The sequence below is a fragment of the Schistocerca gregaria genome, chromosome X, assembly GCF_023897955.1.
Source record: "Schistocerca gregaria isolate iqSchGreg1 chromosome X, iqSchGreg1.2, whole genome shotgun sequence".
NCBI classification, from domain to species: Eukaryota; Metazoa; Arthropoda; class Insecta; order Orthoptera; family Acrididae; genus Schistocerca; species Schistocerca gregaria.
Genome location: NC_064931.1, coordinates 78,986,414 through 79,005,017, shown reverse-complemented (window position 1 = coordinate 79,005,017; position 18,604 = coordinate 78,986,414). Strand labels below are relative to the sequence as shown.

At 41.9% G+C, this 18,604-nt stretch overlaps 1 protein-coding gene across 1 annotated transcript; it reads left to right on the top strand.

Moving 5' to 3' along the window:
- Positions 1 to 384: 384 nt before the first annotated feature.
- LOC126297913 (clumping factor B-like) lies at positions 385 to 891 on the top strand. Its single transcript, XM_049989221.1, has one exon. It carries the CDS (start codon positions 385 to 387, stop codon positions 889 to 891), a length of 507 nt encoding a protein of 168 aa, XP_049845178.1.
- Positions 892 to 18,604: the final 17,713 nt, after the last annotated feature.

The window sequence follows — 18,604 nt, the reverse complement described above, 5'->3', positions numbered from 1 at the left end:
TAGAGAGTAGCTGATGAGATACAGGAAGAGATGTTAGAAATCAAAGACGAGCAAGCACATCCCACTACCCAGGAGAATGAGCTGGCAGATGAGATGAGACAAATGTTCGAGCTGGTCGCTCGTGTAGAATATCAGCCAGAAGCAACAGCACGTCGCCGTGAGTTCATTTGTAACCAGGAATGTCAAAAAAAATATTTTTAATCTGAACACGTAGCCACATACCCAGCACACGCCGATATACGGAAGGAGCGCCCGCTCTACGGGGTACGGCGCTCGGTCAAACGAAGAGTCACTGGTGCGTTGCGTACAAAGTATCGAGCCAGACCAAAATTGGATGCGACGTACAGAAATATTACCACATGACTGTGATGACTCTGATGACTGATGACTGATAACGACACTGATGATGGCTCTGATGACTCTGACTCTGATGATGACTCTGATGATGGCTCTGATGACTCAGACTCTGATGATGACTCTGATGATGACTCTGATGACTCTGACTCTGATGATGACTCTGATGATGACTCTGATGATGGCTCTGATGATGGCTCTGATGATGACTCTGATGACTCTGATGATGACTCTGATGATGACTCTGATGACTCTGACTCTGATTATGACTCTGATGATGACTATGATGATGACTCTGATGATGACTCTGATGATGACTCTGATGATGACTCTGACTCGGATGATACGAGACGAGGGTACAACGGCATTCAGGGATCTGTAGGCCATGAAAACTCTGGCACATGCCCGCCAGAAGTTAGAGAAAGTCCAGAGGCACAAAATTATGAATATTTCAACTTAAAACATCTTCTCTCAATTCAAAATTGCCATTACAGCCAAAGTCATGGATTTCTCAGTGTGATAGGGTACTGGCCATGAGTATACAAATTGGAATTAGTCTGTGGATACCTGGAAGGTTCAATAGCAGAGAACATGCGTAGTGTTACAGCGAACTGTGCCAGCTACGGCAAATTCAGAGGGGCTTTCCTAAAGACCTACTGGTCACAGGACACTCAAATGATTAAACAGGAATATTATGTTAGCGAAGGATTACGAAGTACCTGGTGTGCCACATTCCGGTAATGTTTTTGGAGACACTTGTCACCAAGAACCGTTCCCTGGACCAGCCGCATACTGATAAGGAGAAAATGTGACACTGCCACATGAAACTGCCTTTGAGGTACCAGAGACTGCTCATTGGAGAATGTAATGACACAATAGTGATTCAAAAGTGCTCTACGAGAGTTACACATTGCCAAAGGAGCACAAAACGTAAAGGAACGAATGAGATGTAGTGAATGAAATTAAACTGACCAATCACTCTCAAAAATCGACATAGAGATATCAAGGAACAGCTGCTGCAAAGGCATAGAATAAGTTTTTTTTTATTATTTGTAATGCAAGAGGATGTGTGATTATCTAAGGTAAAAACAGACCGGGAAGAAATGTGAGAGCTCAAAGCAGTCGTGAGGACGCAACTTTGTTTCCTGAAACCTGAGAACAAGTGGACTCTGCAGTTCCATTGAAGGAGAGTCATGATGAGGCAATCGACACAGTGGGCAGCTTGGCTTGCTGACAGGGCCTGCATACCCTAATTACTTTACGTATACGCCGAAGCATATTATTAAAACAGCAGGTTTCCCTCCAAGCATTTCCCGTGCACCAAAGTGACCATAGCTCAGATGCAGTCTGGAAGCGCGTGACCGCTACGGTCGCAGGTATGAATCCTGCCTCGGGCATGGATGTGTGTGATGTCCTTAGGTTAGTTAGGTTCAAGTAGTTCTAAGTTCTAGGGGACTGATTACCTCAGAAGTTAAGTCCCATAGTGCTCAGAGCCATTTGAACCTTGTCTTGATCCGCCCCGATATTACATAGTGATGCAGTGACATAATTTTCAAATGCCACGCTCTGTAGTTATAAAGCACTAAAATTGTTTTCATCTATAGCGCCATCCTCAGCAAGGGTGAGAACGACAGGCATCAGAGACGGAACATCTGTAACAATGTTCTTGTGCCCTAGAATATATTTTATCCTGAATTGGTATTCCTGGAGAAACAGCGTCCATTGTCCTAGCCTACAATGCTTAATCTTGGCGCTCATTAAGAATTGTAGCCCTCTATGGTCGCTGTACACCCTAGTCGTGAGTTCGAACAAATAGTACCAAAATTTCTTGAACACCCAGACAATCGCCAGGGCTTCAAGCTTTGTGACAAAGTAGTTCCTTTCAGTCCGCAAAAGCACACGGCAGGCAAACAAAATAGTTTTCCAGGTAGACAGGTCCTCTCCACAATCCTTCGGGATCATCACCACTCCCAGTCCAGTCAGTGAGCTATCTGTCATCAGGTAAAGCTCCTGATTGACTCCGGTGCACGAACAATAGAGCATTAACCAGTGCATTTTTTAGCCCATCAAATTCATTCTGTGCTTGCTCGGCCCTCATCCAAATGGTGTTCTTACCCACCAGTGCACACAAACGAGGTGTTGACAAAACAGTGAGATTTATAAACATTTTGTACAAGTTTCAGAGTCTCAAATAACCCCTGAGCTGACGCTTTGAAGTAGGCACCATACACTTTGAAATGGCTGCAGTTTTGTCAGGGTCTGGATGAATCCCATCCACCAACACACTATGATCTAGAAGTTTAATGCTTTCGCTCCCGAACTGTGATTTGTCCAGATTCACGGTGACCCCTGCATTCTCGAGTACATCGATCAATCGATTTAGAACCCAGTTATCTTCCTCTCATGACTTCTTTGCAATGAGAATGTCGTCCATGCACACAGTTATGTGCGCTTTCAGGTCGTCAGATAGTATGCTATTCAGGCCTGTTATGAAGGTGGCTGAAGAAACTTTCAACCCATAAGTGAGGCTTTTAAACTGGTAGCAACTTCCATAGCAGTGGAATGCTGTGTATTGCCTGCACGATGAATCGAGCATTATTTGCCAGTAGCTGTACCAGAGATCAATAGATGATAAAACTTGCACACCATGACAGTGTTGCAAAAGTCCCTCCACTCCTTCTGGCCTCTCCATCTTGGACATAATAGTATTTCTTTGTCGTGAGTCCAACACCAAGCCTACAGACTTGTCCCACTTTGGTACTACGAGTAACAGTGAGTTATAGGAACTCCTTGCTCACTCTATTACACCCTGTTCCAGCATCCTACTTATTTTGGCTTCCACGCTACTCTTGTACAACAGAGGAATAGGGTAGGGCTTAACAGAAAATGGTAGATGTTCGCGCACCACGAAGCGGCACAGAAATCCACTGATCGCCCACAGTGAGTCTGGAAATACTCAGGTGTGACTTCTCAGAACGTGACACAGTTCCACTCAATTAGCGTCTATGGCTTCTGCACCACCAACACATCTGTTCACAATGTTTGTGAAAACAGTGCTCCTCTCGTGTTCACTAGATTGTGAGTCCAGGTCACTAATCAGATCGACAAAAACCTCCTGCACAGGCCACGACTCAGTTCTAATGTTAAATTTCACACAGCTCACCTCAGACACCTTACACAAAACACATTCCTCAAAAATTAGTGTGACAGGGTTACTCCCAGGGATGACAGTCATAACATCTCCAGCCATGTCAATTATGGTGTGATGTGCATTCATAAAGTCAGTTCCCAAAACCATGGCCACATCCATTAGGGCATGAAGAAAAAATTGAACTCAGTCATGACCTTGACAAATGAAGTTTACTCGAGCCTGTATTTTAATTTCGACGCTTTTTCCGTATATCGCGCCCCTGACCATGGTTCCTCTCGCCTGGAAAGTCGGCCAACTTCCCGACTCTTCACACCTTCGAAACGCTGCCTCACTAATAAGTGAAAAGGGGCTGCTCGTATCGAGGATGCACCTAAGGCTGACTTCTCGAATGGAAACAGACACAACTGGGCTTACCGCGATGGCACACAAATACTGTGGCCCTCCCTCAACAAATATTCGCTAATGTCGTCTTCCTCTATAAAATGTACTCCAATATGGACAATAGCACTGGTCCTCAGTAAGTTGACGCCTTCTGCGCCAGTCAACTGTCATTGTTCCATTTGATTAGGGCATTAGGCAGATTGTGTCAATGGTTTACCAAACGAGTTCCTAGACCTGCTGGCGGACCACCCACACTGTTTCTAGCACCCCTGCCATTGCTTCGTCGGTAAACAATCCGGGGCCGGTTTCGACTATCGTTCCCTGGTCTGCCATAGTTACATCTGAATCCTGCTCTTTTCCATTTCTCTCAACCCCTCCAGGGTGTCTCCGATTCTCTCTTGGTGATTGGTGACCATTGGCATCATTTGCTCTATCCGAGTTCCGCGAAGAGTCGCGATGCTGCCGAAGATCACTCGCTCTGTGATGCCCGGGTGACCTGTTGCGTCGTGAGTGTCATCTACCCCAACGGCTGTGGTTCCGCTCGCGTGGTCGCTGCTCGTAGCGGACACAGCCATAATTATGCCGTTCGAATAGCACCCAAATTCTAGGAGCAGATTACTGAAACCCTCTATGTCGCCCTTACACCGTCCTGCAAGGATAACATGCCGCAATTGCATGGGAAATTTTCCCAGACAAATGCGAATAATTTCTGCAGACCCATAGGGATCGCCTAAATACTCATTGACCTGCAACATGTGTTCGAACATCTGCACAGGGACAGAGAATTTCGACTGGTTAAGTTCTCGTAGCATGATAAGTCCGTGTTTTACTCAATTTTGGGCTGCTCCTGACCAATAAATCGATAGAAAATGCTGTCGAAATTCCCTGGCTCAGTTACAATTGCGTGCAATGGAGCTCATACGCTCTGCTGGTTCACCTTCGAGATAACTGCACTAGTATTCAGTTTTATGCGCACTTGGCCACGTCAGAGGAAGGGAGAATTCGAATTGTCGCAACCAGTCCTGTGGGTGAACTCCCGTGGCCGAATTACGGAAAACTTCAAACTTACTCACCGTCAAAAAGTGTTTGAAATCAAATTCATGACTTTCACTTCCTTGCGAACATTCCTGAGGGGATCCACGCCAACTTAACCTGGTACGAGAACCGTGATCGTAACGCTCATCAAACACGCAATTGTTTCTGGAATCACTGTCGGAGTAATTGTCCTTGTGCTCATTTATTTTAGTTTCATGGGCCATTACACCTTTCATGTATAATTTTAAACAGGCCATACGACCACATAGCACTTTGGTAAACCCTTCTTTTTGCCTACTTATCTCACACTGTCCGTGTTGAAAATTTATTAGCGACCGTATTTCGTCTGCGTCTGCTAATGACGATGTAATCGTCTCCTTATTACCGTCAGAGTTGCCTTCTATTGTGTCTGAGATTTTGGCTATCTCTTCCCGTATCTTTCAGTGGGCCGTGTCCTACTGTAATTGCATTCATCCTAGATCTCGCTCGAGGACCATTAGCACGTGACCATGGATTTGTACCTGGGCTCTAATGTTGACAGGGCACTTAACGGCAGCGTCTTCTATTCGGGACACAAGAGGCTCGTGGTCACTCTGTTATTGTTACTCTAACGTGCGGATATTCCCAGCGACCCTTTCTTAGTGCTCCACAACACGCTTCATAATTACCAATTACCCCTCCTCTAAACCGTTAATGCGTTGGTCCATGATATCCAGTGTATCTCTGATATCTTGTACTATCTCGTTACTTAACTTTGTAGTAACTTCCTCGCGATGCCTCTTATTCTCTTCTGCTTGCCTTTTATTATCCTCTGCTAGCTGTTGTAGGATAGCCTGTAACGAATTTACATTTACTGAATGGTTCGAATTTACTACAATGGGCTCAGGACAGACAACACCTGGACTTGGGATTTCCATATTTTCCTCCTGGGCTGCCTCCATGTTTTGAATTACGTACTTATAGGGATATGGTGTCTGTTCTTTCTGACATGTTCGAAAGAACAGACACCACTGACGACATGCAATCGTCTAGAACGAAATTCTTGTCCTCGTTTTGAATTACGTACTTATAGGGATATGGTGTCTGTTCTTTCTGACATGTCCGAAAGAACAGACACCACTGACGACATGCAATCGTCTAGAACGAAATTCTTGTCCTCGTTTTGAATTACGTACTCTTAGGGATATGGTGTCTGTTCTTTCTGACATGTCCGAAAGAACAGACACCACTGATGACATGCAATCGTCTAGAACGAAATTCTTGTCCTCGTTCAGCATTAGTGTCTGACCAGTTCCCCCAATTGCGGCTCCCTGAACAGCTACGTGTCTCCATCGTATACTTAGTTACTCAGTGTCCAAAACAAGAAAACAATGCCAAAAGGCTCCTAATCGACTCACATTCCCCACAAAGCACTAAAAAAATTACTACAGTATACCTACACACGCTATTGATCAAGAATCACTAATTACAATTGCAGTGCAATAAAATACATAACAATGCCTATAAAGCAATACATTAAAAGATAAAACACGGAAACAATGCCATCTACACCTGTAGTTCAAATCAGCGCAAAAGTTGTTCTGCGTTGTTGAAAGGCAATATACTGGTTATCACATCCAAAATAAATTAAACTAAACTTAACTGCGCATAAGTTCTATGGTTTACCGAAAATCTAGAGCAATGTAATCCATGTATAAGTGACGTTCCCATAAATGGCGTTTATGAAATGAGTGGAGCCCTGAGCTATATCCAGATGGCTAAAAGAGCCACACGTAAATGAAAATTCGCTCTGACATTAAAATCAAAGTAAAAGATTGGGTCGCCACTAACTCTAGCCATACGACAAACCAGAGGTTTGACTGAGCTGGAAAATTAATTAATTTAGTCATAAGATAAACCTCATAAAAGAAAGTTCATTGCAATGTCACTCATAAAAAATGGGAATTCTCATGAATCAAATAATAAAATAAATTAAAAAGGGTGTGCACACTATGAATAAGAGCAGCTTGGAGGAACATTCCTGGAAACAAGATCCAGTCTAAGGAATTTGTTTTAAATAAAAAAAGGGCCGGCCGATGTGGCAGAGCGGTTCTAGGTGCTTCAGTCTGGAACCGCGCGACCACTACGGTAGCAGGTTCGAATCCTGCCTTGCGCATGAATGTGTGTGACGTCCTTAGGTTAGTTAGGTTTAAGCAGTTCCAAGTTCTAGGGGACTGATGGCGTCAGATATTAAGTCCCATAGTGCTCAGAGCCATTTGAAACACTTTTCTGAAATAAAAAGGGAACGCTAATTATTGGCTTTGTGCGTATGGAAACGCTATGGATGGCCTGGCAAGGACATTACGAGGCGACGACCTGCGATGCGACGGTATCTATTACAATGACTGCGACGACACTGACGACTCCAAACTGGTGGCTCTGTCACTCCAATGTCTCACGAGTGTCGATGAGCTGGCTGTCGATCCTTAAATATGGCTTTCTACCACTGATTTTTGTAGTTCTTTCTCCACAGTAGATCACTGGAATATCCTCGCTTTCCTCGGCTAGCGTAATTGACCTGATAACGGCCCTCCTACTTTTAACAAACTTAATCGTTCTAATTATTCGACCCTCCGCAAAACTCAGTGAAATAGAGTATTAAGTAATCGTGAAACCAGAGAAGAAGCAGGGAAACGCACCTGGGTGCAACAGTAGTAAAAGTGGTAGGTCAGTATCTTGTGGAGTGGAAAACAGCATAAAGCACCGACAAGGAGAGTAAACAGGATAACAAGGAACAGCATGACTCATTGAGTACATAAACAAAATTATGACCACAGGTGATTGTTCCAGCAGGTATGAAGCATGAGGTACTCTGTAAAGTGCGTGATCACAAATTGTCAGGCCATGGGGGATGCAGTTGCAGGTAAATACCAGTGGAAGAGAAGGAAGAATGATGTCAATCAACGTCAGAAATGGTGTGGAATGTGCACAGTGTGCAGTTATTATTGCAGAGATTGCCAGAAGTAATGCAATCATTTTGTTTCGTTGGGCGAACGTTTTGGGACCATTAAGCTGAACACCAGCAGGCAATCGTTTTGTAATGACCATAACAGACCATTTTTCTTGTTGATGCCGGACCAACATGCAGTCATGATCGTGCAGGTGTAGGTTAATAGTTGGATATTGAAGTTTGACGTGCCCGAGGAAACACTTACAGATATGGGACAAACTTTGCCAGACCTAAACAGACATTTAGGTTACTAAGATTTGAAATGGTAAGAACTACTCCAATTGACCCACAAGCTAACGGAAGAATGGAATGAGTTTAGCAGACAATTGAAAAGATGCTTAGCTAATGCACACCATTCCTATTGGGATATATATTTATAATTTGTAGTAACTGCACACAATTCCAAAAAGCGTACTAGCTTAGAATTGTCGCCATTCGAGGTGGTGTATAGAAAGGAGATCCCGATGGTATTCGACATGGTTACACAAAGGAAGCAGGATGGGAAGGTCGGTCCGAGGATTTGCAAGAACAGTGAGGGAAGTATGGAGAAAAATACATCGAGCAAATACTAAGGCGTTGGAGAAGCTGGAAGAGGTGGTAAGCGAGCAGAAACGTTATCTTAGTATTAAGTAGGCCAATGGGTGATGTTACCGAGTCCTTATACTCTGAAGGAAAAAAATGTAGTTTGTAATACGGAACCAGAGCATATACCAAATATCAGAAACAGCACCACCATTAACTGTTAGAGTAGCAGTTACTGAAAAGGTCAACAATTGCGCATTTTGGCCATCTTTGTCCATTCAAAGGTGCACCAGAAGCAATTGCCTGGTGTCTGAGAGTGAAAGTGAAGACAGAGACAAAGAAGAAGAGGAAGGGTAAGCAACAAGAGTATGTGGTCGAGATACATCATGCTTGGTATACATTGAGGCCAAGGAAATAACTGTATATATTGTGAAATGTGATTTTTTGAAATTTCTTCTTTTGAGTGCAGTATACGGCATTAACTTTATTTTAGAGAAGGATGTATGTTTTTGTTAGTGTACGATTTATCGTTGGTACAATACGCTGTTTGTATACAGCAGACTTCTAAGGGGAGGGGAGGTGATCCTGATCTGTCCTCAGGCTGCCATACAGGGAATGGGCAAGAAAAGAATACCAGTTTTGGCACTGCCGTTCTTCTACATTGAGGAGGAGGGGGCGGGGGTGAGTGGGGGCGTAATCACAGTGTTATCCAGTCACAGATGATTGTTGATTTCAATAATAGTGTCGGAAATGTGGAACGAGATAAATAAGCTGGAGGAGGTTTCCAGGGATACAACAATCAGCAAATAGTAGCAGAATGGTGAGACAGATTTCAAAGGAGCACAGGAAGTTACTCAGGGCATATGCATAATTAACGAAGTGATTAGCACAGTGGACTCGTATTCGGAGAACGACGGTTCAAACTCGCATGCAGTCATCCTGACTTGGGTTTTCCAGTGTTTCCCTAAATCGCTTAAGCACATTCGTGAGGCCACGGCCAATTTCCTTCTGTATACTTCCCCAATCAGAGTTTTTGCTCATTCTCTAAAGATCCCATTGTCGACAAGACATCAAACGCCAACCAGAACCACCAACACCTTCTCCTCCTACTCCTCCTCTGAAACGGAGCAAATACAGAAAGTAATCAGGATGCTACTGCTTGAGTCCAGCGGGGTAAAAATGGGTGGATGGATGCTGGGGTTGATAGAATACTGAATAGCATATTGGATTCTGCAGATGCAAGCAATTTTAGCGAATGAAAAAGAACAATGGAGGCCGCTAGGCTGTTAGTGGAGCAAATAAAGCTACTGAGGTGTGGTATTCCACCCCATTCGTGAACATCGAGAGAGGTGTTTTCAACACCATATGCATGCTTTGGCAGCTTACTGATGAAATAATGGATTATGCCAGAGCCTTGGCTTGCACTCGAAACCAGAGTTTTGAAGCACTACAAACACGGATGGAAATAGTAGATGGAAGTATAAGGATGACTGGACTATTGCACTCCCTAGGGGATAGTACTGTGACACAAGGATGGAGTTAATGAAATCGAAAGAAGTGGTTTGTCAGGTACTACAGAAGCAGGTGAGTCTGGTGTTGCTGAAACCTGAGCAGTATCTGAGGGGTTGAGGACCGTGCAAGGAGAATTTGCGCCGGAATTACAGCTATAGCTGACCTGAGTAGCCAGAGCTTGACGTTTTATCACCACAGTTGTATTGAGGATGTGACAATGGATGATGCACAGTTGTATTTGTCAGTATGGGTACCAGTAGCAAGCACGCAGTGTTTAGATGTTAGATGGAGCACACTTACCCAGTGAAGTTAGTGGCAGGTGCAAAATTTGCGCAAGTGAGAGTGGAAGGAATGCTGCTAGTGACGGAAGATGAGGATCGTCAGTTAGTGATGACCGAAGGTCAGCTTCAGTAATGTCAGAGCACGTTAGTCACAATATGCCGACCCATGAGATCATGATGGGTGGAAGCACATACATAATGCAATCGTTCACAGCAAAAGACAAAAGACAGGGATGTCCATGCCAAAAAGAGGTGCTTTAACAAGAACCTTATTTTCAGAGAGTGGGTTGAAATTGAATATACTCAGTATACTAGAACGTAGTATTTCTGTGAGCAAGGGAAACTAATGGGACGAGACATTTTGAGTTGTGAGGCAGTGGATGATTAATCAGTGGGACAATGTGTGATATTATGGGACCCACATTTCATTTACCAGCTACTATAGCCGGAGTTACTCTGTTGAACGTGGCACAGCGAGAGTTGTATTAGGCAGACGAACCTTTGGAGATTATGCTAATACAAAACCTTACCTTTCTTAACGACACGTGGGAATCACACCTGGACCGTTATCTAAGTCAGATGACAGCAAAGTAGGAGGGGTGGACTATTGCGGAGTAATTGTTGCAGCATGTGGAACAGTACTGAGATGGTAGAACTCAAGTAACTGTGACCTTCACTGTCACAGTTCCCTAACGCTGTAATAACTCTGATTTTCCTCCGCCTAGCTTTCATGTATTTGAAACAACAAGCCGTGTGGAAACCTGATCCAAGGATAAGTCTTGTTCCTGTACACTAGATGCCGCAACTGAGGGATGAAAAATAAATTTACAAAGTTAAGATTAACCCTTTCATTACGGGCGTCGTATTTAGCCGGCATCTTTGTGTACGTGCGCCGTAGTTTGCTGGCGTCCAAGAGATGCTCTGTATGTGCGAGTGTCGTATTTCGCAGACACCCACTCGCTGACCTGTGTTCACGAGTGTTGTAGTTGGCAGAAGTGCCAACACCGTGTTACTAGAGGAGGCCAAAATGCACGCGTTTAGCTCACGCAGGCTGGCGTGAGGAGGGAAGAACTATACAGACGTGAGGTTTGGAACATGACAAGGAATTAGAATCCAGAAAGCGGACGTAATTAGTTTCATACTTAACTTTAATCCATTAATGATGAACGTCGCTCTTGACGGTACATGATTCACAATATTGTCTGTTCAGAATACATTCTATAAGTAACTGAATATGGCGCCTTGCTAGGTCGTAGCAAATGACGTAGCTGAAGGCTATGCTAAACTGTCGTCTCGGCAAATGAGAGCGTATGTAGACAGTAAACCATCGCTAGCAAAGTCGGCTGTCCAACTGGGGTGAGTGCTAGTGAGTCTCTCTAGACCTGCCGTGTGGCGGCGCTCTGTATGCAATCACTGATAGTGGCGACACGCGGGTCCGACGTACACTAACGGACCGCGGCCGATTTAAGGCTACCACCTAGCAAGTGTGGTGTCTGCCGGTGACACCACAACGAGCACCACAGTTTGCCGGCATTCACGCGCTGATGTGTGTGTACGAGCAACGTATATAGACGGCGTCAGCATAAATGTTTCTTCAAGCATTACAGCATATTGGAAAACAATTATTAATTTTTCAACTTTCGTAACATTCGTTTGAAAATTGTATTTCTAGCTATGTTCAGTTTCTTATTAAATATTTTACCTCCCTTTCAGAATGCTACAGAGGACTTCAAAAAGAATTCTATATGCTAATGGACTCACTGATTCAGAAAATGATTATTCAAATAATGAAAATCAACTTATTGTTACATCAGCTGCAAAAATTAAGAAAAGAGAAGTATGTAGTACTTCAGAATCAGAAGTGGAAAATATTTTACTCATTAACAGTGACCATGAAAAATTGACGTCAAAAATATTCGTGCTTAAAATACATAAGTTTTCGTCAGAAAGTTCTGAGATCAAAGAAAACGTAACAAGATCAGCGAAAATTATAGATTTCTTCCTGCTTTTCGTCTCTGATGATCTCGTAGAGTTAATTGCAAGTGAAACAAATCTCTATTAGTCTAGGACCGAGAATAGTAACATAAACAATTCAGAAGGAACTGGAGTACACGAAGTACATTCTTTTTTTTTTTGCCGTAACTTTTTTTTTGACGTGCAACAAGAAATTATCTTTAGTAAATTATTGGAGTATAGACAAACTTCTGCGTAATGATATTTTTGGAGTAGTAATGGCTAGAGACCGCTATATCAAATTATTACGAATGTTACATTTCAACCATAGTGTTGGTTCTACCAATGATCGTTTGTACAAAATATGGAGCATCATTGATTTATTACGAAAAAAAATTACTCATTTCAACCATTCCAAAAGCTGTGCATTGACGAAAGTTTACTGTTACATAAAGGGCGGCTGTCTTTCAGACGATACATCCCGTCAAAAAGAAACAGATTTGGACCAAAATCTTCTGTTCTCTGTGACTGCGAGACAGAGTTAGTACAAGATTTAATTGTTTATGTCGGATCATTTACCCTGGCGGATGCCAAAAGTAAGGATATTGGAAAATCGGGAGCAATAGTTGAAACACGTATGAAGCCCTATTTAGGAAAGGGCCGTTTACGTAGATAATTGGTATTCCAGTCCAGCTTTATTTAGAACGTCACACAGTAATTGCACGTATGCTTGCCGGACCGTAAGAAAGAGAAGGAAAGCAATGCCTAAAATTGATCAACGATTAAAAGAGGGCAAGCACCTCCCGACGATGCAAAAATTTAATATCCATAAAATGGATGGATAAATAGTATATATGCTTTCTACTATGCACATGGATGAATTTGATACACTAATCAAGCACGGCGGGAAATTCTGTTCTTGGACAATGGATCCAGTACCACTTATGTCACTTGAGGTGGTGTGTGCAGAGAGGTCTAAAGAAGAGCGTACGCCAGTTGTTTTCGCTTTTGTGCATTATGGAATCCACAAACGTAGGAGGCTAGCCGTTGTTTGACGTTATTTATCAGATTGAATTTTATTAAATCTGGAAGATGTAGGCACTTGTAGGGATGTATATGAAGCGATGTATGATTGAATGAAAGGCAGCATGTTCATTGATAACTGGGTGTTGGAAACACCAAGTATTACAATACTTGCTGTAGTAGGTTACCTTTTAACCTCGAAAGTATGAATATGATCACTGATACCTGTGGTTAGTTCTAAATAATTTCTGTAGCTACCCCTAAATCCCGATGTGAATTTAATGCTATTTGAGGAATGTTGGAACCTGTCTGGTAGTGTCCTTCCATAAGCAAGACACAGAGTCAACATACGGAAACCACAGAGCAAGATGGCGCAGTGGTTAGCATACTGGATTCGCATTCGAAAGGACAACAGTTCAAACCTGCATCCGGCCATCGTGATATAGGTTTTCCAGGATTTCACAGAATCGCTTCAGGTGAATATCTGGATGGTTCCGTTGAAAGGGCATGGCCAACATCATTCCCCATCCTTCCCTAATCCGATGGAGTCGATGACTTCGCTGCTTGTTCCCCTCTCCGAAGTCAACGAACCAAACTACCGAAACCAGATTCACTCCTTGGAAGCAGTGGATTATTTCCAAAGAATTGATTTTCATACTTATGAATGAAGATTTCAGCAAAGACTCGGCTGGGGAGGAATTGCATAGTTAGAATATCCTACTGTTTTTATATCTTGCCACTGAAGCGGAAATAATTTAGTGTTAAGTGTGTGCAGTTAACTTTACGTCATCAATGATTAATTCCTGAATTATGTAATACATTTGTGAGAACGTTGAGGCACTCCTAGTCCCAGAGGAGATAGATATAATGGATACTGAAGTGAGACAGGAAGTGCATGCCTTGAACGAAAAACTGAAGGCTATATTAGTAAACAATACAATGATATTCAAGTGTCATTGCTAATTTGAAAGCTGAAGTTTACGGATCGTGTAACTAATCTTCTGGAGATAAAACGATCTACCAAGTACACAGTGTACTGGGAGAAGGCACGCTCCACCACAACAGTTTCCGAAGAGAAACTGGATACGATAGAAATAGATCTAGAATATACACTACGTTGTGGCATCTCCAACAGACATCTCGTAGTCCACGAACTAGAAAAATATATCACCGTTGCTAGAGCAAAACCAGATGAAGAAATCAAAGTTTTAAACAATTTCAAGAATAAAATAAGTGAAAATGATGTTATAGCAGTCACTTCAAAGAAAATACCGTTACCTTAATCGAGAAAGGTGTTAACAAATTTGAAAATTTTCTAAATACCACCAACTTCCAGCAGATGCAAAAAGACAACACACAATCTTATAATGATCAAATTAAAAGTATAATGAAATTGTTTTAAAGTATAATTTTAGACTGACACCTACTTTCTAACCAGCATGAATCCTGCAGTTTCCATACTATACAGCCTCACTAAACTCCATAAAGACATAATTCTAGTCAGTCCTGTTGTTTCTTAATTCTCAGTTCCATGTTACAAATTTGCCATAGAGTTAAACGGCTTGATTAAATTTCAAACCAAGTTTAAGCCTAGTCATTGTACTTTTAATTCGGTTGACTTATTGAAAAATATAAGACATCCAAAAAAACCCTATAGCCAAGTTAGTTTGTTTTGATGTCAGCAATCTGTTCACTAATATACCGATGCAGGAGGGCACAAGTATTCTCACGGACTTGTTAGATAAATCACTAGCTAACACACTTGTCACAGATGACGCAGTGTTAGCTACACACACTTGGACTAACAGTTACGTCTGTTCGAATGGCATGATATACAAGCATTTGGATGGTCTCGCTATGGGATTCCCCCTCAGTCCAGCCGTTACTGAAATCTTAACGGACAATTATGAAAAACAATTCCTGGAAAATAAAACACAGTCTTCAAAGTGGAGTACTGGTGTAGATATGTTGATGTGTTGTGCTTATGGAAGGGCACAACCAGACAACTTCAAACATTCCTCAAGCAGAAAAACTGTAAACACAACGGTATAAAATTCAGGTAGGGCTTTCGGGGGTAGTTGCGTAAGTGATTTAGACCTAACCGTAGGCATCAGTGGTACTCATACTTTCGAGATTTATAGGTACATGCTGCAACAAATGTTGTAATACGTGGTATGTCTCAACACGCAGGAACCAATAAACATGCTGCATTTCATTCAATCGTACGTCTACTTATATCAATCCACATGAATGATGACTACCAAAATGTATTACATGCAGTCATACAAAAAGTACCAAACTATGGCTAGCCTCCTACCTTCGTGGACCCCCTAATGATCAAAAAGCTGAAACAGCATGTGCATGCTCTTCGTGACACTGTTATCGGCACACCACCTCAAAACAAACATAAATTGTGTTGAATTCCACATTTAGGAAACATGTATCGGAATGTAGCCAGAAAACGCAAATCTGCAGGCTTTGAAAAGCTACTTTTAAGTTTCACAACAGTGATGGACACTCTCTGACAATGGTAGAGACAGCGTTTTAACTTTAGAAAACAGTGGCCAATTCTGTGTAGGGCTGTATCATTTTTTAATGACGTGCAACAAGAAATTATCTTTAGTAAATTATTGGAGTATAGACAAACTTCCGCGTAGTGATGTTTTTGGAGTAGTAATGGCTAGAGACCGCTATTTCAAATTATTACGAATGTTACATTTCAACCATAATGTCGGTTCTACCAATGATCGTTTGTACAAAATACGGAGCATCATTGATTTATTACGCAAAAAATTATTCATTTCAATCATTCCAAAAGCCGTGCATTGACGAAAGTTTACTGTTACATAAAGGGCGGCTGTCTTTCAGACGATACATCCCGTCAAAAAGAAACAGATTTGGAACCAAATCTTCTGTTCTCTGTGACTGCGAGACAGGGTTAGTACAAGATTTAATTGTTTATGTCGGATCATTTACCCTGGTGGACTCCAAAAGTAAGGATATTGGAAAATCGGGAGCAATAGTTGAAACACGTATGAAGCCCTATTTAGGAAAGGGCCGTTTACGTAGATAATTGGCATTCCAGTCCAGCTTTATTTAGAACGCCACACAGTAATTGCACGTATGCTTGCCGGACCGTAAGAAAGAGAAGGAAAGCAATGCCTAAAATTGATCAACGTTTAAAAGAGGGCAAGCACCTCCGGCGATGCAAAAATTTAATATCCATAAAATTGGTGGATAAATAGTATATATGCTTTCTACCATGCACATGGATGAATTTGATACACTAATCAAGCACGGCGGGAAATTCTGTTCTTGGACAATGGATCCAGTACCACTTATGTCACTTGAGGTGGTGTGTGCAGAGAGGTCTAAAGAAGAGTGTACGCCAGTTGTTTTCGCTTTTGTGCATTATGGAATCCACAAACGTAGGAGGCTAGCCGTTGTTTGACGTTATTTATCAGATTGCATTCTATTAAATCTGGAAGATGTAGTCACTTGTGGGGATGTATATGAAGCGATGTATGATTGAATGAAAGGCAGCATGTTCATTGATAACTGTGTTTTGGAAACACCAAGTATTACAATACTTGCTGTAGTAGGTTACCTTTTAACCTCGAAAGTATGAATATGATCACTGATACCTGTGGTTAGTTCTAAATAATTTCTGTAGCTACCCCTAAATCCCGATGTGAATTTAATGCTATTTGAGGAATGTTGGAACCTGTCTGGTAGTGTCCTTCCATAAGCAAGACACAGAGTCAACATACGGAAACCACAGAGCAAGATGGCGCAGTGGTTAGAATACTGGATTGGCATTCGAAAGGACAACAGTTCAAACCTGCATCCGGCCATCGTGATATAGGTTTTCCAGGATTTCACAGAATCGCTTCAGGTGAATATCTGGATGGTTCCGTTGAAAGGGCATGGCCAACATCATTCCCCATCCTTCCCTAATCCGATGGAGTCGATGACTTCGCTGCTTGTTCCCCTCTCCGAAGTCAACGAACCAAACTACCGAAACCAGATTCACTCCTTGGAAGCAGTGGATTATTTCCAAAGAATTGATTTTCATACTTATGAATGAAGATTTCAGCAAAGACTCGGCTGTGGAGGAATTGCATAGTTAGAATATCCTACTGTTTTTATATCTTGCCACTGAAGCGGAAATAATTTAGTGTTAAGTGTGTGCAGTTAACTTTGCGTCATCAATGATTAATTCCTGAATTATGTAATACATTTGTGAGAACGTTGAGGCACTCCTAGTCCCAGAGGAGATAGATATAATGGATACTGAAGTGAGACAGGAAGTGCATGCCTTGAACGAAAAACTGAAGGCTATATTAGTAAACAATACAATGATATTCAAGTGTCATTGCTAATTTGAAAGCTGAAGTTTACGGATCGTGTAACTAATCTTCTGGAGATAAAACGATCTACCAAGTACACAGTGTACTGGGAGAAGGCACGCTCCACCACAACAGTTTCCGAAGAGAAACTGGATACGATAGAAATAGATCTAGAATATACACTACGTTGTGGCATCTCCAACAGACATCTCGTAGTCCACGAACTAGAAAAATATAGCACCGTTGCTAGAGCAAAACCAGATGAAGAAATCAAAGTTTTAAACAATTTCAAGAATAAAATAAGTGAAAATGATGTTATAGCAGTCACTTCAAAGAAAATACCGTTACCTTAATCGAGACAGGTGTTAACAATTTTGAAAATTTTCTAAATACCACCAACTTCCAGCAGATGCAAAAAGACAACACACAATCTTATAATGATCAAATTAAAAGTATAATGAAATTGTTTTAAAGTATAATTTTAGACTGACACCTACTTTCTCACCAGCATGAATCCTGCAGTTTCCATACTATACAGCCTCACTAAACTCCATAAAGACATAATTCTAGTCAGTCCTGTTATTTCTTAATTCTCAGTTCCATGTTACAAATTTGCCATAGAGTTAAACGGCTTGATTAAATTTCAAACCAAGTTTAAGCCTAGTCATTGTACTTTTAATTCGGTTGACTTATTGAAAAATATAAGACATCCAAAAAAACCCTATAGCCAAGTTAGTTTGTTTTGATGTCAGCAATCTGTTCACTAATATACCGATGCAGGAGGGCACAAGTATTCTCACGGACTTGTTAGATAAATCACTAGCTAACACACTTGTCACAGATGTCGCAGTGTTAGCTACACACACTTGGACTAACAGTTACGTCTGTTCGAATGGCATGATATACAAGCATTTGGATGGTCTCGCTATGGGATTCCCCCTCAGTCCAGCCGTTACTGAAATCTTAACGGACAATTATGAAAAACAATTCCTGGAAAATAAAACACAGTCTTCAAAGTGGAGTACTGGTGTAGATATGTTGATGTGTTGTGCTT